Here is a 23,241-nt window from a genome sequence, read left to right on the forward strand (position 1 = left end):
CCTCTTTTTCTTAACTTGTTCTAAATTGGTCGTACATTTGTTGTCTTTTGTCCAGACATTTACGTAAGTTTGTTATGGCTACTCCTCCTAAACTATGTTGATTGTTGCCATTAAACTTTACACATTCAAGCCTAGGTCGCATTTTCTTCCAAGGTCTAGTTGGTCCTGAATAAAAATGTTGCTGGTCAAACATCCTTTATAGTTTCCCAGTTATATCTTTGTGAAACATTGTTACACAGACATTGGGGTCCCAGTGGCCAAGTGGTCCAAAGTGTTTGCCTTCACTGATCTCTACTGTTTCACCTCTGTATGCGTGGGTTTGAGTCTTGGATTTAGCCAATGTGGATATGTGAGAAAGCTTGCCATAGCTTCCCGTGGATTGGTGGTTCATCTGGAGTTTGTTATCCCAGGTTTTTACTCCACCAGTTATTCTCTCCGCCATGTATACCCTATCAAGCACTGAGATGGGCATTAGACACAAAACGAGAACCACACAAACATCTAATATGACCACCATAGCAGCTACCCATATCTTGTCACTACTTAAAAATTGTTTTGCAATTCTTTCATCATTTTTTTCAGATTTGGCCCGTTGTTGGCGCTACCAAGCCACTTTTATGCTGAGGTGCCATAAAACACTATTACATACTTTACACACAGCCGAGTCAAATAAGATAAGAAATCTGGCATTGTAGTCAGTAAAGCACTGATTGAAGAAAGTGAAACTTAGGCAGGGCTTAAGTTAGTGGTCTTATTTTGGAGCAGATTAAGCTTTGGAATTGTGCACAACAACCATAAGGAACACAAAAATTCATACACAGATAAGGAACAGAGTATATTCAGATAATGTTTATACAGCTAGAGGTATCATCTACTGAAGATTTTAATATCAACAGAGATCTAATGGAGTGGAGCAGGAAAAAAGATGGTTGTGTTTGGTTAATGTTGTACTAGAACTGTTTCCTACTCCCCCTCTGTTTTTTACTTACTCCCCATTTATTTTGGTGACAGTTGGATAGCTGCCCCTTTAGATAAAATGCTGGCAGCATCTCTGCTTAAATTGTAGTAGGGAACAGAGTTTGAATCTTTTTATACAGATGTATTTAATCATTACTAAATACGCAGACATGAAAATAAAATAGCACATAATCAGTGAGGGGGGCAGATTTCATACCATTCTAGTTTGTTACCTTGCATAACTTTTAAATTGTTTTAAAAAGAATGGGATTGGGTCTTGTCATCAGTTTTCATTCTTCACTAAAAACAACAAGTACATGTGGCCACTATTTTTTTTTGTGCTTCTGGCAGGAAGTACAGTCTGATAGACTGGTGTGGGGTAGAAAAGTATGCATGTGTACAGGGAAGGTGGGTGGGGCAAGCTTTGCGTACATAATAAATGGATGGCCCCTATGTCAACACACACAAAAGGGCACCACCTACCATCATAGCTGCCAAGTGTACCATTTTCCCCATAAATGTTCTGTATTTTGGACCTGAATATGGGTGTACATTTTTCTTGATAAAAAATCTGTTTAAGTTTTTTTTTTAAATATAAATTCCATTGCAACTTTCTGTTTACAATGGGCACCTGATTCCATTCTTGGATGAGTACTCTTAATTTTTTTGTAACATAGTTACAGGTTTGACCTCTCCCCCTGCACCACCTCTCTGTCTATTGAGGGATACTCATAATGTTCTTGGTAATGAGCCCTAGTGGTTGCTATCACTGTATCTCATCTTCATAATATTTGACTTCTAGTCGTATCGAAAAGGAAACCAGTAGAGTTAGAATTTTCTCCAGCAAGGAAGAAAAACAACTGGAAGGACATTTATATGGCAGTTGATTTGTGAAACCACCTAGTGTAGAAGAAAACTGCATTTTTCAAATTGTGTAATTCGCAATTGGGGATGGAGATGCCCAAAATATAAACAGCATGAAAAAGCTAATAAATATCAGCTTGCTGCTTCATCATCAACAACACAGCCTGAACTTGCATTTATAAATACTGTAGGAACCTCACATTAATTTGATCAGAAGTTCATTTTACAAAATTTCTTTTAGAAATGAACCTTCCTCTTTCAGTTGCTGGTAATTTATTTCTCACTTTTTCCAGACAGTAAAATTACAAGTGATTACTTGTGTGCTAGAACAAAAACAGTTCAATAAAAAAAAAATCCCACAGAATTAAGATCATCAGTGAAAGATGATACATTGGAATCATTAATTAATGAAAAAACAAGGTGTGGTAATGGCTTCTGTAAACAGCCTGTGTCTTGAGTGTGTTGCACTCTTGCACCTTCTGAATGGGCATCCAGATGGAATAGAGAGCCCTTTCAGAAGTTACGAGGGTACAACATAAGCATCTTTGACATTAAATAATTATGTTAATGTCCTACTTTACTGTTGGCTGTAGATATTGTTAATAGTTACATATGCATTAAAGTTTTAAAAATCAATATTTGTTCCTGAAAATCAGCATATTTGTCAAAAGCAGTGAGCGTTTTTGTACTCGTGGGGTTGGCAGCTATGCAAATGATGGCTGAATCATTTTTTTATTTTATTTACCCCCCAAAAATAGTTTTGCTGAAAATTCAGAGAAAACTGATTACCTTTTGAAGCACTGATTGTTCTGTATAAATACTAGTGATGGGAATCAGTTAGAATTTCATAATCGATAATCTATTATATAGAGTTTCACAATTGATTATCTTATTGGTTTGCTTAACCTACTGCTGAGAAATTACAATTGATAATTGGAACAACACTAATAAATACGAAGTAAATGTCAGTCTTGATTAGTGTTTAGTGGTTATTTAATTTTGCCGCATTTGTTTACATCTCGAAAGTAGGCCTTTAGCAGTGATTTTAATGACGCGTGCACCCTTCAGAGCAAGCCGACTACGATATTCAGTAAAAACCAAGCCCCTTTCATGAAATGAAGTCAGCACATAAATATAAGCAATGGAATCTGAAAGTTTGTTACATTTTCCAATGTTACTGAACATGTTATTGTGCAGTGGAAGTTCCCATTCTGCAGGGATAAAAATGTTTATGATTACGATTGTTACCGACTGTGGCATAAAATACAAATTAAATTTCCAATCTTCTGAAGTCATAGATACCTGTTGTCAAGTTAAATGAAAGTGGGGCATAGTGCAAAGTTATTTGTAAAAATTTTTAATTTGTTTTCATTTCCATATGTATAGCCTCATCCCTTGGCTAGCCTTACATGCACATATAGCATGTAAATAACTAAAGCCCCGTTCTAGTGGCGATGATGAATGTCATAGTGCATTGTTTAGCGATGCCTGTTGGTTGACATTGGGATAGTAGGTCAAACAAGGATTACCATTTTTAAACACATGTTATTTGTGTTTTCTGACAGTATGTCACTGATACATGACTTTTATAATGTGATTTATACCCATATTTCTGGCAGTATGTGACTGATACATGACTTTTATAATGTGATTTATACCCATATTTCTGGATTTTTCATATACATGTATGCTACTTAATGCATTATGGATTTTACCACACAAATGTAAGTTGTCAATATACAAGTGTATTTAAGATGAGTTTTGTCTCATTCAATCAAAAGCATATATTTTTGTGCCCACTTTTATTACACCCACACCCCACCCACCCATGTTTTTTTTTTGGTGCATGCATCATTTTCTTAAGCTGAATGATGTCTTGGTTGGTTGCAACAGTTTTCAATATTTAACATGGTTGGGTTCTGTGGCACCCAACCATCAAGTTATTGCGGAGTCACACTGTATTTTACTTTAAAAATACAAACTTTACAAAGTGAACTGGTTGGTTTAGGTTGCATATGAAAGGAAACAACCAAGTTGACGTAAACTGGCATGTCAGACCAAAAACTTGTGTCATGTTGATTAACTTAAGGATCTATTTTAGGGCCACTACTGTTATGTTTATAAATGATCTGTATTTGTAGACAGTAAATACTGAAACTGATCTCCATTCTGACAACACCACCTAGTATGATATTAGCTTCTCTAAGGCTGCTGTTGAAAGAAACTTGCATAAGGCTCTTGTAAAACTCTCCGAATGAATTAAGCATAATGGAATGGTCATTAAGTAGACAAAACACAAGTGATACTGATAACCACTCAACCAAGATATAACAGAATTACAGATGATATTCAACACATCTATTTTAATGATGTAAAACTGAAAAAATGTTGCGGAATATAAACTTTTAAGTTAGGTTGATAACATGTTATGGTCAGAGCATATCAGTATTGTTGCCACAAAGATGGCTAATACACTGGTTACTATAAAAAAAATTATGAATTTCTATTATAAACAACTGGTTATTTTTTTTTACAGAAGTTAAATTAAACATCCACACTACTCCAGCACCATATGGGGTAATGTTTCTAAAAACAAAGCTTGTTAAAAGTGGAGAGACTTCAGATTTGATGTTTACCAATGTATGAAGGATCTGAAGGTCATGAGTATCTGTGAAAGAATATGTTCAAGAAAGGCTACATTTATGTATTAAGTTTTGCAGAGGTTCTCTGCCCAACTATATATATGATATGTTCAGTACAAGGACAAATAATATCAATAGCTTCTTAGTGTCATCTGATAACTTTCTTATTCCTGAGCCAGAAACTGAACTGTATGGCTTTCTCTTTGGAAATGTCTACCCAAAGATATTGGAGAAACATCATCAGTGCCTTCTTTGATCATGGATGTTTGAAATAGATGCAATCCAGATATCGTCTAAACACCAGTTATGGCCAACTTCGTGGAATATATGTATACGTATACATTTTATTAAATGTCTTTGGACATTCACTTGTGAGTGTGTGTGTAAATGTCTCTTTGTGTTCACTTGTGCGTGTTTTCAATCCTGCATATTTGTGTACACAATGCTCTGGGTGTTAAATCCATTGCTCTTGTTTACATCAATTTATTACAACATTTTTGTTTGAATGTTTCCCATCTATATTTGATACATTTGCCTATTCATATGTATATAATAGAGGACCACAAAGGAGATTAATTTTTGTATTAATTGTGTTACACTCATAAATAAAGACATTATTATTAATTTTATTATTATTATTAGTGCATCATAAATCCATCAGGATATAGGATTTGTCAAACTTGTCTTTTTGATAGAGGGGTTTGCTGTACTCAGAATAATCATTATAAACCATATGCTTTGATTTTTTAAATACTGCCATTATATTAAACTTGATCCTTTTCCTTTACAGACTACTGAGGTTTACAGCAAACGAAAAACTGACGATGTTAATATACGCATTACCATTACTATGACCAATGAATTGCCACCAAGCTCCCCACAGTGCCTTCAGGTGTACAATATTATCTTCAGGAGGTAAGTTGATGATGTAACTTGCTTCAGTGCCTTCAGGTGTATATTATTATCTTCAGGAGGTAAGTTGATGATGTAACTTGCCTCAATGCCTTCAGGTGTACAGTATTATCTTCAGGAGGTAAGTTGATGATGTAACTTGCCTCAATGCCTTCAGGTGTACAGTATTATTTTCAGGAGGTAAGTTGATGATGTAACTTGCTTCAGTGCCTTCAGGTGTACAGTATTATCTTCAGGAGGTAAGTGGTCTCAATGACCTAAAAGGGATACTTTGTAAGTTTAACATCGAAAGTATGACTATGTACCAGAGGGAAGCCATAACGGGTGTATTTGAGTGAAAGGTATTCGTGCAAAACACAGACTGGCACTGGAAAAGTGCTCATTTATCAGTCCATTCAAGTTGTGTGCTCCCCTTGTCTCGATCACGTAGGAACAGTGTTCAGATTTTAAGAACTTAAATTTTGATTGGATGCAGTGGGTTGCTGCCAAATCCAGTGAAATTTACAGATCCGAAGCACAGAAATATCTGTTCGATATGCCAAAGCATAGATAGGGTTATCAGAACCTTGTCTAGCAAAGATGATCCCCACAGTATACAGGAGGCAAGTTGATGTTGCAACTCCCCACAGGGCCTTCAGTTGTACAATATTATCTTCAGGAGGTAAGTTGATGCTACAAATCCCAACTGCCTTCAGGTGTACAATATTATCTTCAGGAGACAAATTGATGTTGTAGCTCTGTCACAGAATTAGGCAAAGAAATAACTTGGTTTTGTCTGAAAACAATTAGACTATTTCTCGTTGTACATGCGTACAAAGTTATATAGGGTGAATGTGTTTTTCCAGGTAAGCGACTGTATTAACATGTACCTAGCCACAGATTACTTGTGTCAGGTATCATGACTAACATGAGGTGCACGGGTATTCTACCCCGACTTGTACTCACTCTCCTATGGATTTAAGTAAGACGAATCACGAAAAACCACACTGGTCATTTTTTGGATCACGTCAAGGAGTATACACTCTCCTTTATTCTCCAGTCATAGGGGTAAGTGTTAAATTTACATTCTATTTATTTGATAGGCGAAGCTTATTCGGTTTGTAGTGTGTTATCGCGTAATAATGTTTATTACAACGCAGATTTTTAAAAGTACTATCATATATATAGAAATTATGCATAAACTATTATGTCCCATTTGGTTTTATTATAGCTGCATATGTGAATCTGTAGCTGTGTCTGCGTCTGTGTGTCTGTGTTGGCAGCTGTGACTGTGTTTCAAGCTGTTTCTGACTGTGGTGGAAGCTGTTTCTGACTGTTTGAAGATGATTCTGACTGTGTTCATAGCTGACTGTTATAGTAGCTGACTATTATGGTAGCTGACTGTGTCTGTAGCCGTGAATGTATGTGAAATGTTATTGTGAATATAACTAGAGCGGTCCGAAGCTGTACGAAGCCATCTAAGGTTTCTTGGAGTCATCTGGAGCTTCCAGAACAACGCTGTCTGTTGTGATAGCATTATTGTGAATCTTAGTCGTGATAAGATTATTGTGAATCTTAGTCATGATAAGATTATTTTGAATCTTTAGTTGTGTCAAAGATTATTGTGAATCTTTAGTTGTGTCAAAGATTATTGTGAATCTTTAGGTGTGTCAAAGATTATTTTGAATCTTTAGTTGTGTCAAAGATTATTTTGAATCTTAAGTTGTTTCAGAGATTATTTTGAATCTTTTGTAGTATCAAGATTATTTTGAATCTTGAGGTGTGTTAAGAGTATTTTGTTTCATGTGTAAGACTATTTTTGAATCTTTATAATTTTGTTCTTGTTGAACAACATACTGTTTAAGGGGTAAGTGCAGCCCATGAGGGTTCTTGGATCTGCACTTCATTTTATTCAATATTTGTTTTGTTTATTTTCAATTGTATTTTTACATCATATATTTATCATTATTAACTCATTCATAAATTTCCATCTTTCTTACATTGTGTTTGGCTTGTTCATTTCGTCCAAAAACCCACTCGGTTACAGTTCTGTGACAAGCTCTTTACAGTGCCTTCAGGTATACAATATTCAAACGGTAAGTTGATGCAGTAACTCCCCACAGTGCCTTCAGGTGTAAACTATTATCTTCAGGAGGTAAATTGATGTTGCAACTTGCCACAGTGGTGTAGTTATGATGTTAAATTGATGTTGCAGCTCCCACAAGTGCTATAAGGTGTACATTATCTTCAGACATTAAACTCTTATTGCAGCATTAGTAATGTGTATTTTATTTTCAGTTGTGATTGGTAAAATACCAAAACAAGCCGAGAAGCATTTACATTGTTCTCAGTTACGGGAATTCGGGAAAGAGTTGGGAGAAATGATAAAAAAATTTCCCAACAGTGAAAAGTCCTTGAATTTTGCAAATATTGACGAAAGTCTGGAATTTTCCTCCACAACTTGACACTTGCAACAATTACACAACTGAACTGATCGTGAGTTAAATTTATCGAGTTCTAATGATAGTATTAGGAGGTTGTAGTATGGATCATTTGGGTGCTTGCCATAAATATATTTGGGACAATCCAAATGCTCAGTGGATTAGATTCGTGTGGTAGACTTTTTGTTTCACAGACAGTTTGATATCCGTATCTTTTTTTTTTGTATGGAAGGTATGAAAACCAGTCTAGAATCACAAGATGCCAGCATGGTGGCCTTAAAGCATAGTTGCTTTGCGGATGGGCTAGCAAACTTAACTGTTGTTAAATCGAGTTATACCTGCATGAAATCGATATGAAAATTATTTATTTTCTCAGAAATTGCACGTTTTAAAATCGTTATGCCTTTAATCTGCTGAAAGACGATAAAACTAATGTGCTGATGAAATTTGAGCTGGTCCTAGCGATTTTGATTGCTAGTTGCACGAGCACACAGAATCTCACAACCGTCATTTTCAAATATATTGTAGAAAAAATTAAATGAAAATCGTATACTTGTTGTAATAAAAATACAAAAATGAAAGAGCACAAAATTCTCTATATTTATTCTGAGACCAACTTCTGGAGTTTTGTTGTATCATGTGACTACTAAGTTGACGTGTGCTTTGTCCGCAGGGAGCATACAAAGCAGGGAACCAGACTATTCTGCTTGATGAATCAGACTGGTCAAGTTTCTTGTAGTTCTTATCGAAATAAATATGTTGAGAATTATGTTCTTTCTGGTTTTTACAAATGGTATCAGACTTTCATTTAATATAATTGAAATTTTGTACAATGACATTAAAAAGGAGTTTGTTGTTGATCTCGCGTGACTATTGGACTTCTGATGTCATTGTTTGAGATTTGTGAAGTCATGTGACTGTTAACGCAAATGGTGAGTACCGGGTCAGGTTTCATCTATGCAGAGTTTCATCTTGTCTGTCAGTGGATTAATGACATAACGATGATAATACTTGCCATTTTTGACAAAATAAATAATTTTCCTATCGATTTCATGCAGCTGCAAGTCGATATAACATAGATTATATTTGCTAGAACCACTTGTAAGTTATCTTAAATTGGTGGCAGATTCCAATTTTTTGGTATGTAATTGATCTGAACCCACACTCCATTGTATATGTCCATATATGAAAAATGGGGTCTGAATATTCTGAGGAAACCTGAATTAGAAAATTTTGACTCTTTGAGCTGAACTTTGTGCAAAACTATTACACAGTGACATGAAGCATTGGTTTCAGATCTTAAATAGAATGCAGGAGAAATGGGAAATTGTCGTCCCTTTTATTATATATATCAAGAACCGATAAGAGCCCATGTATCAATACAGGTTTTGGGACTGGTTTATTGAACTACAGGAAGACCATTTGATTGACAGAAAATTCAGTCCTTGTTTATATGACAGTATATAATTTTGAAGGTCTTTTGTCAAAATTTAAATCAATCCTTTAACCAAATCATCTTAAGGAGTTTATATTGGTTGAAAAATCTTGTTTGAAATTTTATTGGCACACATAAATTCAGGGTTAAACATTTTTTTGTTACAAGATAAGATTCTAATACTTTGCATTTTTGTTGTATTTTTCTTCATACTGTGATAGGAAATGTTTACATTGTATAATATGCACATATACTGGTCTAGAATTCTTTAAAATTAAAGGTTTGAAAGGAGACAAAATAATTTAAACTGATTATTTTATTTCCGTGTAGCAACATAATGTAGGTCAGCAAAGTAAAGTTAGAATTTGTATTCTGTACATTGAAATGGCTTTAAATGCCAATTTATGGGAACATAGATTTGTTTCGTGTGACTCATTTTGTGGTTTTGTACATGATCCTATTTTCCAACATGTTTTGGAGTCTTGAAAGAGAAACATCTTCAGATTTGGAAAAGGCGTGTTTTATAATCCAAAATGTTCTTTAATTCCATTCAGTAATGGTCATATGTTAACCTTGAAAAAATTAATTTCATCCTGAAAAAAACCTGGAAAAGACCTAGAAATTTATATTTAGTAAAGCGTGGGAACCATGCATTCACTTGCATGTAATCTCTGGTTCACATTTGCTTGTAATCAACGACACAGTAAAAAGTGTGCATTTGAATAATCAATTTCCGCCTGGCAAGCAGAGACTCGCTGTAATATAATATTTGGATTAAGATAATTCGCTTCAGTTAAATGGTGTTTTTTTCCTCATTCTTTTGGTTTATTCCTCTACCATATTCTGTATGTGGGAGTGGAGGCATTTGGGTTTACCCTTGTCTATTGGTGAACATTTCTGATTACACTCGATAATTTTGGAAAGACTGAATAGATTGAAACAGGATATGCATTATGCTAGACTGTATTTGGATTACGCCTTTTTGGTACATACAGAAATGAAATAAAAATAAAGCAATAAAAAGTTGTTTCAGTTGTTTTTATTATCGTCTCTTTAATTCCACTAATACAAATTTGACAATATTCTTATAAAGGTGAATGCTGCATGAGAATAGTGTAAAAATACTTTACTTATTTGCTATTTACATCAATTTTCATGCCTTTTTATTTGCAGAGTTCTGGCTATGGTTGACATGAAGCAGATAGGGAGAAATTATTATAATCCATCTCTTGCCATTAGCATCCCGCAGCACAGGTAAGCATTACACACTGGGTCCATCTCTTGCCAATCCAACAGCCAGGGTTCTGACATGTTAACCTATGTATACTTGGAGGATCGATCAGTTATTTCAGTACTTTGTCCTACAGACATCTGTTGGATTTGATGAGTTGCCTCCCTTGGTATGTGATTCCGACTAACCAATAGTGTGTAACATCAGTGCATTGTGGTGGAGACAACTGACTTCAATAGGACACTTTGTAAGTTTAACATCAAAAGTATGACTATGTACCAGAGAGAAGCTATTACAGGTGTATTTGAGGGAAAGATGTATTTTTGCAAACATGTGCCAGCAGTAGAAAATTGTAGTTGTGTAGGAGGAGTGTTCAGATTTGAACAACTGTTGTTGTTTTTTTTTATTGGATGATGTTTATTGCCACTGCATTCAATGACTTTTACTGACCCAAAGCACCATCTGATTGAATAGCCAAGGTGTAATAAGGTTAACATTTCAGAACCTTGGCTAACGAAAATGTCAACATTACACAGTACAAGTAAGTAATCCACATAAAATATGTAATTTTTTTCTTTACCTTTAGGGTTTGGTGTCTTAAAATGATATTACTTGCCTATCGTGATTTTATTTGCAATTCTTTTGGTTAATTTTGTTTATCATTATTTTGGTCATTACCATGTATGCAGTATTGTGCTGTTAAACCCTACAATTGCTGTAGTTGATGTCTTTCATGCATTACCTCTGTACTCTAGGCAAAGTCTTTGCCAGTCAAAATTATTCATCTTTTTTAAGTTTAATTTTGCTATTCCTCCTAAACTACTTTTAGGATTGCCCTGAAATGTTCATCCAAAAGTCTGGTTGGTCCTAAATGCAGGGTTCCCATGCTACTGGGAAATCGGGGGGGGGGGGGCAAAGTTGAGATGATTTATAAAAAAGATTCCCCGACCGTGACAAGTCCTTGAATTTCGCAAATATTGATGAAAGTTGAGGAAAAAACAAAGCATTTTCTGCCACCACTTGACGTCCGAAATAATCATGTAATTGAATCGTAACTAAACTTGTCGTGAGTTAAATTTATTGAGTTCTAACTAGAATATTTGGAGGGTGTTGTATGAATCATTTGGGTGCTTGCAATAAACGTATATGCTGAGTGAATCCGAATGCTCAGTGGATTAGATTCATCTAGTAGACTTTTATTTTCAAACTCAGCTCAATATCCGTATCTTTCATTATTTAGAAAGTATGAAAACCGCAAGATGCCAACATGGTCGTGACAAAGCGGCTGTATCACATGACTTCCATGTTGACATGTGCTCTGCTTAATAATGCTTAATAAATCAGACTGGACAGATTGCTGGTTTTTAGAAAACTTATCTGACGTTCATTTAATATAAGTGATTTTCTGTACAGTACCATTTGAAAGAATTTTTGTTGTTGATGTCACATGACTATTGGACTTCCAATGTCATTGTTTGAGATTTGTGAAGTCATGTGAGTAGTATTGCAAATGGCGAGTACATGGTCAGGTTTCATTTGTGCTCTGTGCTGTAGTTTCGTCTAGTATGTCAGCGGATTAAAGACAAAGCGTTTACAGTATTTGCCATTTCTGAGAAAATCATTTTCCTATCGATTTCATGCAGGTACAAGTCGATATAACATAAGTTTAAATTTACTAGGTGCACTGGTAAGCGACTACCATATGTCGCTAAGCACGGTAGCGGCAAATTTCAAATTTTCGATATGCAATTGCATTGATCCCACACCCCAACCTAAATGTCCAAATATGAAAAATGGGGTGGGAATATTCAGAGGAAACCCGAATTAGAAAATGCACTGCTAATCGTTATAAGCCAGAGTCATTGTCCAAATTGTTAAATCTCTGAGCTGAAATGAGAAAATGTCATTCCTTTTATTATATATTACAAACGATATGAGCCTCTGTGTCAGTACAGGTTTGGGGACTGGTTTTAACGAATTACAAGAAAAGTTGATATTATAGAAAATTCAGTCCTTGTTTATACAACAGTATATAATTTTGAAGGTCTTTTGTCAAAATTTAAATCAACCCATTTGAAAATATTTTTTAAAATGATGGATTTTTAACCAGATCATCTTTAGGAGATTAGGTTCTTTGAAAAATTTATGGTTAAACTCTTTTCGGGTCGACTTCTCCAGTGGCATAGTGGTTGGAGTGTTTGCCTCAGATGCAGGAGGTCGTGAGTTCAATCCCTGGCCGAGTCATACCAAAGACTTACAGAAATGGTACTTACAGCTGCCTCACTTGGCGCTCAACAAGAGGTTAGTGTTAGGACTGGTCGGCCTGGTGTCAGGATAATGTGACTGGGTGGGACATCATGATAATGTCTGTGGCATGATGCCCCATTGCTAGACATTACAATTAACTCATCAGGCCCCAGAAGTTTTTGCCTGAAATGTGCGTAGGAAAGACATTGGGGTGCTATTTCTGAATACATTGTAATACAGTGGTTTTCAACAGATTATCCATGAGAATAATGCCTAGTTGCATTAGAAACATCAATTTCCATTGGTTATTTTGCTTGTGCATGAGTAGAAGGATACAAGTTGGACTTTTAAAAAAAAAATTTTTGCTTAATAGACTCATCATTTTCGTATGGAGACCGCAATTTATTCCAAATGCCCACCTTATACCTAGTTTTTGCAAAGGTTCATCTGTCTATGTGCAGTTAAGACCGGTATGCCTTAGATCTGTGGCCAAAAGGTCTAAAACCCGGACACAAAATCGCATTCCGATTATGACCGAATTTTGGGTGGAAAAAAAACGGGTCCAAAAAATGAGCTTTTTTTCTCTATTTTGTAGTGCAACTAGAACTTCCAGATTATTTGATATCATTTTAGAGCTATATCTGTCTGCTTTTTTTAATACCACCCACATTGGTGTATCTTAAATGGCCTTGATGCTGCAGGGCTTTGAAGTAGGGTACAGCCTCATCACCTTGTAAATGATAATGGTGCTGAGCCATTGAGCATGGCCACCACAGAAGCCATCATCAAAACCTTGTTAATGTTGCTTCAGCCATATTGAAAATTTTATCACTACTTCTGAATGGATAATCATTCCCTGCTTGAGGTTTCCACCAGAAGTTTTCTTGACTGCTCCAGTGGCCTTAGTGGTTAGAGCATCCACCTCTGATGCAGGAGGCCACTGGTTCATATCCTAGCCAGTCATACCAAATATTTATAAAAATGTTACTAGCAGCTGCCTCAATTGGCACTCGGCAGTCAGAGGTTAGTGTTATAACTGGCTGGTCTGGTGTCAGAATAATATGACTGGGTGGGACATGTCTGCAGCATAATGCCCCAGTACTACACATTACTTCAAACTGCCACACTGCAGACATCATAAAAAGATGACTTAAATTGTTAAAGCTATGTTAAATATCTTGATCACACTCACCCACCCAGACAACTTCTTGTTATATCTAGTTGGTCCTAAATGAAAATAGCCATTTTTGGGAATCTTGCTGCTACTCTACCAGAAGGGATGGTCATATCAACAAGATGCTTTCTTTAAAAGATGTGATGTCTGGTCGATCTCAATGTGGTTACCACAGCAACGACCTTGAAATCTTGTTAATGCTACTTCTGATGAATAGAAAGTTATAGCATCAAGGGGTCGCTGCTGCTCTCTTGAAGATCCTGGATGGAAAGTCATGTCAACATTGGGTTTTCACCAGGAGACTTGTCTGGATGGAACTAAATGAAAACAGTTCCATTCTTACTTCCAGTATAAAAGTCTTGTCATTTCTATTAATAAATTAAAAGTTGTATTGTCACAAGTTTTTCACCAGAAGACTAATTATTATATCTTGTTGGTCCTGAATGAAAATGGTGACAATTTGACCACAAATATGGCTGACACAAGGAACATATTAGAAAACTTTTCATTAATTCTTCTGATTGGATGGTGATGTAGGCATGGAGCTTTCACCAAGAGTGTTTTTTTTATGGTCTCTGGTTTGACATGAATGAAAATGGTGCTGATCTTGCATCCAGAAATTACTTGCCAAAGTGGCTAATTGGAAAAACTTGTCAATCAGGATTATCCAAGATGGATTCAAAACTCTTCAGTTGAAAGAAGAAGAATTTTATCTTCAATTCCTGGAAATTCTTCCCGGATAGCATTGCAAGTCATTTTAATGGACTCTTGTGATTACCTCTATATTTCTTGTATACAATTTTTTGCTAGTTCATTTTAACATCCCATATTTTCGTGTGAGAAGCACAATCCATTTATGCAAAAACATCCACCCACCTCACGTGAGAGGATGTAAGAAAAGGATATCAAATGTTTCATCATAACTGGTGTTCCAATAAAGTGGAATAATGGATGTGTAGGCAAGGTAGACTTATGCGTGTTTTAGTCTTTGGTTTTTCTTCTGGCCACCAAGGTAAGATGAATTTAGAAAACTGCTTAGTATTTTAGGCAGATTCAATTTTCACTGACCTTTCTACAGGGCAAACTACTGGATAACCAGTAAATGTTGGCCGTGTCAATGTGATAGACATGCCTATAAATGCACAGGTGTAGCAGGCATTCCTGTAAAGCATGCATGTACAGGTGTAGTGGGCTTTCCTATAAAGCATGCATGTACAGGTGTAGCAGGCATTCCTATAAAGCATGCATGTACAGGTGTAGCAGGCATTCCTATAAAGCATGCATGTACAGGTGTAGCAGGCATTCCTATAAAGCATGCATGTACAGGTGTAGCGGGCATTCCTATAAAGCATGCATGTACAGGTGTAGTGGGCTTCCTATAAAGCATGCATGTACAGGTGTAGCAGGCATTCCTATAAAGCATGCATGTGCAGGTGTAGTGGGTGTTCTATCAAGCATGCATGTACAGGTGTAGAGTATAATGGGAGGAGCCAGAGTGGCCATTTGGTTGCATGAAATGATCACAAGTATGGAAAGTTGTTACTAGTCAAATTGACAAGTGGGGTTGAGTTTTTGCTACTGGATAAATGCTCCCAAAAAATGTGCAGATAATGTAAACAAAGTTGGATAGATTCTTACATTAATGGGACTCCTTAATATATGGCAGTGCTGTTTTTTGTTTCCTTGTTGAATTACTGAAGAAATAAACAATGCAAAAGTCCAGCTGAAACATGTGACCTGTTGTATTGGCTGCATGAAATATTAGCTGGCCCAAAAAAAAAGAATCCCTGGCTTTAGACTGGTAGGACAGTGACAAAATTTATTAAAATTGATATTGGGTAATTAAAAAGAATCACGGGCTTTAGACTGGTAGGACATTGACAACATTTATTAAAATTTATATTGGGTAATTAAAAAGAATCACAGGCTGCGGACTTGTAGGACAGGGACTTAAGATATTGCTATTAGGTAATAAATAAGAACCGCTGGCCACAGACTGATAGGTCAGTGACTAATTGTATTTTAATTTATGTGAGGTAATTAAAAAGAATCACTGGCTGCAGACTTGTAGGTCAGTGACTAAATGTATTTGTAATAGAAATTTGGTAATTAAAAAGAACCACTGGTATTGGACTTGTATGACAGTGAAAAAATGTATTGTTATTGGTTTTGGGTAACAAAAGAGAATCACTGGCCACAGACTAGTACGTCAGTGACTAAAATGTATTTTAATTTATGTGGGGTAATAAAAAAACAGTCACTGGCCACAAGCTTGTAGAACAGTGACTAAATGTATTGTCATTGATATTGGGTAGACTGTGACTAAATTTATTGTCATTGATATTGGGTAGGACAGTGACTAAATTTATTGTCATTGATATTGGGTAGGACTGACTAGATGCATTGTCATTCATATTGGGTATGACTGACTAAATGTATTTGTCATTGATATTGGGTATGACAGTGACTAAATATATTGTCATTCATATTGGGTAGAACTGTGACTAAATGTATTGTCATTGATATTGGGTAGGACTGTGACTAAATGTATTGTCATTGATATTGGGTAGGACTGTGACTAAATTTATTGTCATTGATATTGGGTAGGACTGACTAGATGCATTGTCATTCATATTGGGTATGACTGACTAAATGTATTTGTCATTGATATTGGGTATGACAGTGACTAAATATATTGTCATTCATATTGGGTAGAACTGTGACTAAATGTATTGTCATTCATATTGGGTAGGACTGTGACTAAATGTATTGTCATTGATATTGGGTAGAACTGTGACTAAATATATTGTCATTCATATTGGGTAGAACTGTGACTAAATGTATATGTCATTGATATTGGGTAGGACAGTGACTAAATGTCTTGTCATTGATATTGGGTAGGACTGTGACTAAATTTATTGTCATTGATATTGGGTAGGACTGACTAGATGCATTGTCATTCATATTGGGTATGACTGACTAAATTTATTGTCATTGATATTGGGTAGGACTGTGACTAAATTTATTGTCATTGATACTGGGTAGGACTGTGACTAAATGTATTGTCATTGATATTGGGTAGGACTGACTAAATGTATTGTCATTGATATTGGGTAGGACTGACTAAATGTATTGTCATTGATATTGGGTAGGACTGACTAAATGTATTGTCATTGATATTGGGTAGGACTGTGACTAAATGTATGGTCATTTATATTGGGTAGGATTGTGACTAAATGTATTGTCATTGATATTGGGTAGGACTGTGACTAAATTTATTGTCATTGATACTGGGTAGGACTGAATAGATGCATTGTCATTCATATTGGGTATGACTGACTAAATGTATTGTCATTCATATTGGGTAGAACTGTGACTAAATGTATTGTCATTGATATTGGGTAGGACTGTGACTAAATTTATTGTCATTGATATTGGGTACGACAGTGCCTAAATATATTGTCATTCATATTGGGTAGAACTGTGACTAAATGTATTGTCATTTATATTGGGTAGGATTGTGACTACATGTATTGTCATTCATATTGGGTAGGACAGGGACTAAATGTATTGTCATTGATATTGAGTAGGACAGTGACTAAATGTATTGTCATTGATACTGGGTAGGACTGTGACTAAATGTATTGTCATTGATATTGGGTAGGACTGACTAAATGCATTGTCATTGATATTGGGTAGGACTGACTAAATGTATTGTCATTGATATTGGGTAGGACTGACTAAATGTATTGTCATTGATATTGGGTAGGACTGTGACTAAATGTATTGTCATTCATATTGGGTAGGACTGTGACTAAATGTATTGTCATTGATATTGGGTTGACTGTGACTAAATGTATTGTCATTGATATTGGGTAGGACAGTGACTAAATGTATTGTCATTGATATTGGGTTGACTGTGACTAAATGTATTGTCATTGATATTGGGTTGACTGTGACTAAATGTATTGTCATTGATATTGGGTAGGACTGTGACTAAATGTATTGTCATTGATATTGGGTAGGACTGTGACTAAATGTATTGTCATTGATATTGGGTAGGACAGTGACTAATTGCATTGTCATTGATATTGGGTTGACTGTGACTAAATGTATTGTCATTGATATTGGGTAGGACTGTGACTAAATGTATTGTCATTGATATTGGGTAGGACTGTGATTAAATTTATTGTCATTGATATTGGGTAGGACAGTGACTAAATGTATTGTCATTGATATTGAGTAGGACTGTGACTAAATTTATTGTCATTCATATTGGGTAGGACTGTGACTAAATGTATTGTCATTGATATTGAGTAGGAGAGTGACTAATTGCATTGTCATTGATATTGGGTTGACTGACTAAATGTATTGTCATTGATATTGAGTAGGACAGTGACTAATTGCATTGTCATTGATATTGGGTTGACTGTGACTAAATGTATTGTCATTGATATTGGGTAGGACTGTGACTAAATGTATTGTCATTGATACTGGGTAGGACTGTGACTAAATTTATTGTCATTGATATTGGGTAGGACTGTGACTAAATTTATTGTCATTGATATTGGGTAGGACTGTGACTAAATGTATTGTCATTCATATTGGGTAGGACAGGGACTAAATGTATTGTCATTGATATTGAGTAGGACAGTGACTAAATGTATTGTCATTGATATTGGGTAGGACTGACTAAATGTATTGTCATTGATATTGGGTAGGACTGTGACTAAATGTATTGTCATTGATATTGGGTATGACTGTGACTAAATGTATTGTCATTGATATTGTGTAGGACAGTGACTAAATGTATTGTCATTGATATTGAGTAGGACAGTGACTAATTGCATTGTCATTGATATTGGGTTGACTGACTAAATGTATTGTCATTGATATTGGGTAGGACTGTGACTAAATTTATTGTCATTGATATTGGGTAGAACTGTGACTAAATGTATTGTCATTGATATTGAGTAGGAGAGTGACTAATTGCATTGTCATTGATATTGGGTTGACTGTGACTAAATGTATTGTCATTGATATTGAGTAGGACAGTGACTAAATGTATTGTCATTGATATTGGGTAGGACTGTGACTAAATGTATTGTCATTCATATTGGGTAGGACTGACTAAATTTATTGTCATTGATATTGGGTAGGACTGTGACTAAATGTATTGTCATTGATATTGAGTAGGAGAGTGACTAATTGCATTGTCATTGATATTGGGTTGACTGTGACTAAATGTATTGTCATTGATATTGGGTAGGACTGTGACTAAATGTATTGTCATTCATATTGGGTAGGACAGGGACTAAATGTATTGTCATTGATATTGAGTAGGACAGTGACTAAATGTATTGTCATTGATATTGGGTAGGACTGACTAAATTTATTGTCATTGATATTGGGTAGGACTGTGACTAAATGTATTGTCATTGATATTGAGTAGGAGAGTGACTAATTGCATTGTCATTGATATTGGTTTGACTGTGACTAAATGTATTGTCATTGATATTGGGTAGGACTGTGACTAAATGTATGGTCATTTATATTGGGTAGGATTGTGACTAAATGTATTGTCATTGATATTGGGTAGGACTGTGACTAAATTTATTGTCATTGATACTGGGTAGGACTGAATAGATGCATTGTCATTCATATTGGGTATGACTGACTAAATGTATTGTCATTCATATTGGGTAGAACTGTGACTAAATGTATTGTCATTGATATTGGGTAGGACTGTGACTAAATTTATTGTCATTGATATTGGGTACGACAGTGCCTAAATATATTGTCATTCATATTGGGTAGAACTGTGACTAAATGTATTGTCATTTATATTGGGTAGGATTGTGACTACATGTATTGTCATTCATATTGGGTAGGACAGGGACTAAATGTATTGTCATTGATATTGAGTAGGACAGTGACTAAATGTATTGTCATTGATACTGGGTAGGACTGTGACTAAATGTATTGTCATTGATATTGGGTAGGACTGACTAAATGCATTGTCATTGATATTGGGTAGGACTGACTAAATGTATTGTCATTGATATTGGGTAGGACTGACTAAATGTATTGTCATTGATATTGGGTAGGACTGTGACTAAATGTATTGTCATTCATATTGGGTAGGACTGTGACTAAATGTATTGTCATTGATATTGGGTTGACTGTGACTAAATGTATTGTCATTGATATTGGGTAGGACAGTGACTAAATGTATTGTCATTGATATTGGGTTGACTGTGACTAAATGTATTGTCATTGATATTGGGTTGACTGTGACTAAATGTATTGTCATTGATATTGGGTAGGACTGTGACTAAATGTATTGTCATTGATATTGGGTAGGACTGTGACTAAATGTATTGTCATTGATATTGGGTAGGACAGTGACTAATTGCATTGTCATTGATATTGGGTTGACTGTGACTAAATGTATTGTCATTGATATTGGGTAGGACTGTGACTAAATGTATTGTCATTGATACTGGGTAGGACTGTGATTAAATTTATTGTCATTGATATTGGGTAGGACAGTGACTAAATGTATTGTCATTGATATTGAGTAGGACTGTGACTAAATTTATTGTCATTCATATTGGGTAGGACTGTGACTAAATGTATTGTCATTGATATTGAGTAGGAGAGTGACTAATTGCATTGTCATTGATATTGGGTTGACTGACTAAATGTATTGTCATTGATATTGAGTAGGACAGTGACTAATTGCATTGTCATTGATATTGGGTTGACTGTGACTAAATGTATTGTCATTGATATTGGGTAGGACTGTGACTAAATGTATTGTCATTGATACTGGGTAGGACTGTGACTAAATTTATTGTCATTGATATTGGGTAGGACTGTGACTAAATTTATTGTCATTGATATTGGGTAGGACTGTGACTAAATGTATTGTCATTCATATTGGGTAGGACAGGGACTAAATGTATTGTCATTGATATTGAGTAGGACAGTGACTAAATGTATTGTCATTGATATTGGGTAGGACTGACTAAATGTATTGTCATTGATATTGGGTAGGACTGTGACTAAATGTATTGTCATTGATATTGGGTATGACTGTGACTAAATGTATTGTCATTGATATTGTGTAGGACAGTGACTAAATGTATTGTCATTGATATTGAGTAGGACAGTGACTAATTGCATTGTCATTGATATTGGGTTGACTGACTAAATGTATTGTCATTGATATTGGGTAGGACTGTGACTAAATTTATTGTCATTGATATTGGGTAGAACTGTGACTAAATGTATTGTCATTGATATTGAGTAGGAGAGTGACTAATTGCATTGTCATTGATATTGGGTTGACTGTGACTAAATGTATTGTCATTGATATTGAGTAGGACAGTGACTAAATGTATTGTCATTGATATTGGGTAGGACTGTGACTAAATGTATTGTCATTCATATTGGGTAGGACTGACTAAATTTATTGTCATTGATATTGGGTAGGACTGTGACTAAATGTATTGTCATTGATATTGAGTAGGAGAGTGACTAATTGCATTGTCATTGATATTGGGTTGACTGTGACTAAATGTATTGTCATTGATATTGGGTAGGACTGTGACTAAATGTATTGTCATTCATATTGGGTAGGACAGGGACTAAATGTATTGTCATTGATATTGAGTAGGACAGTGACTAAATGTATTGTCATTGATATTGGGTAGGACTGACTAAATTTATTGTCATTGATATTGGGTAGGACTGTGACTAAATGTATTGTCATTGATATTGAGTAGGAGAGTGACTAATTGCATTGTCATTGATATTGGTTTGACTGTGACTAAATGTATTGTCATTGATATTGGGTAGGACTGTGACTAAATGTATTGTCATTCATATTGGGTAGGACAGGGACTAAATGTATTGTCATTGATATTGAGTAGGACAGTGACTAAATGTATTGTCATTGATATTGGGTAGGACTGTGACTAATTGCATTGTCATTGATATTGAGTAGGACAGTGACTAATTGCATTGTCATTGATATTGAGTAGGACAGTGACTAAATGTATTGTCATTGATATTGAGTAGGACAGTGACTAATTGCATTGTCATTGATATTGGGTAGGACTGACTAAATTTATTGTCATTGATATTGAGTAGGACAGTGACTAAATGTATTGTCATTGATATTGAGTAGGACAGTGACTAAATGTATTGTCATTGATATTGAGTAGGACAGTGACTAATTGCATTGTCATTGATATTGGGTAGGACTGACTAAATTTATTGTCATTGATATTGGGTAGGACTGTGACTAAATGTATTGTCATTGATATTGGGTAGGACTGACTAAATTTATTGTCATTGATATTGGGTAGGACTGTGACTAAATGTATTGTCATTGATATTGAGTAGGACAGTGACTAAATGTATTGTCCTTCATATTGGGTAGGACAGTGACTGAATTTATTGTCATTGATATTGGGTAGGACTGACTAAATTTATTGTCATTAATATTGGGTAGGACTGTGACTAAATGTATTGTCATTGATATTGGGTAGGGTTGTGACTAAATATATTGTCATTGATATTGGGTAGTACTGTGACTAAATGTATTGTCATTGATATTGGCTAGTTGAGTTAAAGTATTGCCAATGTTGGTAATATTTGGAGGTTTTCCATATTATAGTTTTATTTCCCTATGAAGCTCCATATTTTGTTTTTAGACCAAATGCCATTGAATATCAATACAATTTTGACATGGCATGGTTGCCATGAATGTTTTACAGAAAAGCAATCAAACTCTGCTTGTCAGTGTGCCATAGTACTAGGTACATAATAGTTTTGTTTGACATTTAGGTTGGTTGAATAAGCATAGGTAAGTTTTTGGCACAGTTTATGGATTCTTTTAATGCATGACAATTGTCCAGTTGGATGGGCACCTTTCTTTTGATCACTTCATACAGTATTCTTCCTGGACTGTATTTAAACTGTGCCTTTATCAGAAAGTCCTTTCTTTACATGTTCTTAATTTCATTTAGTTCAGACTCTTTCTTGTGTGTACCCTGTGTCTAGCTTCTCATTGAACTTGTGCATATCTTTTTTGTTTGTATCCTTTGTCTAGCTTCTTATTGAACTTGTGCGTATCTTTTTTGTTTGTATCCTTTGTCTGGCTTCTCATTGAACTTGTGCTTATCTTTTTTGTTTGTGTCCTTTGTCTAGCTTCTCATTGAACTTGTGCATATCTTTTTTGTTTGTATCCTTTGTCTAGCTTCTCATTAACTTGTGCATATCTTTTTTGTTTGTATCCTTTGTCTAGCTTCTCATTAACTTGTGCATATCTTTTTTGTTTGTATCCTTTG

At 35.2% G+C, this 23,241-nt stretch overlaps 1 protein-coding gene across 2 annotated transcripts in view; it reads left to right on the forward strand.

Moving 5' to 3' along the window:
- Nucleotides 1-23,241, forward strand: part of LOC149779685 (piwi-like protein 1) — a 105,443-nt gene that overhangs the window by 25,417 nt on the left and 56,785 nt on the right. For both annotated transcript variants that reach the window (XM_089940529.1, XM_089940527.1), the window contains exons 5-6: nucleotides 5,254-5,378; nucleotides 10,404-10,484. In XM_089940529.1, coding sequence (XP_089796655.1) covers nucleotides 5,254-5,378; nucleotides 10,404-10,484 — 206 coding nt within the window. The remainder of the gene's footprint in view (nucleotides 1-5,253; nucleotides 5,379-10,403; nucleotides 10,485-23,241) is intronic.

This window comes from Sinohyriopsis cumingii, chromosome 17 (assembly GCF_028554795.1).
Source record: "Sinohyriopsis cumingii isolate HCF-2022 chromosome 17, ASM2855479v2, whole genome shotgun sequence".
Lineage (NCBI taxonomy): Eukaryota > Metazoa > Mollusca > Bivalvia > Unionida > Unionidae > Sinohyriopsis > Sinohyriopsis cumingii.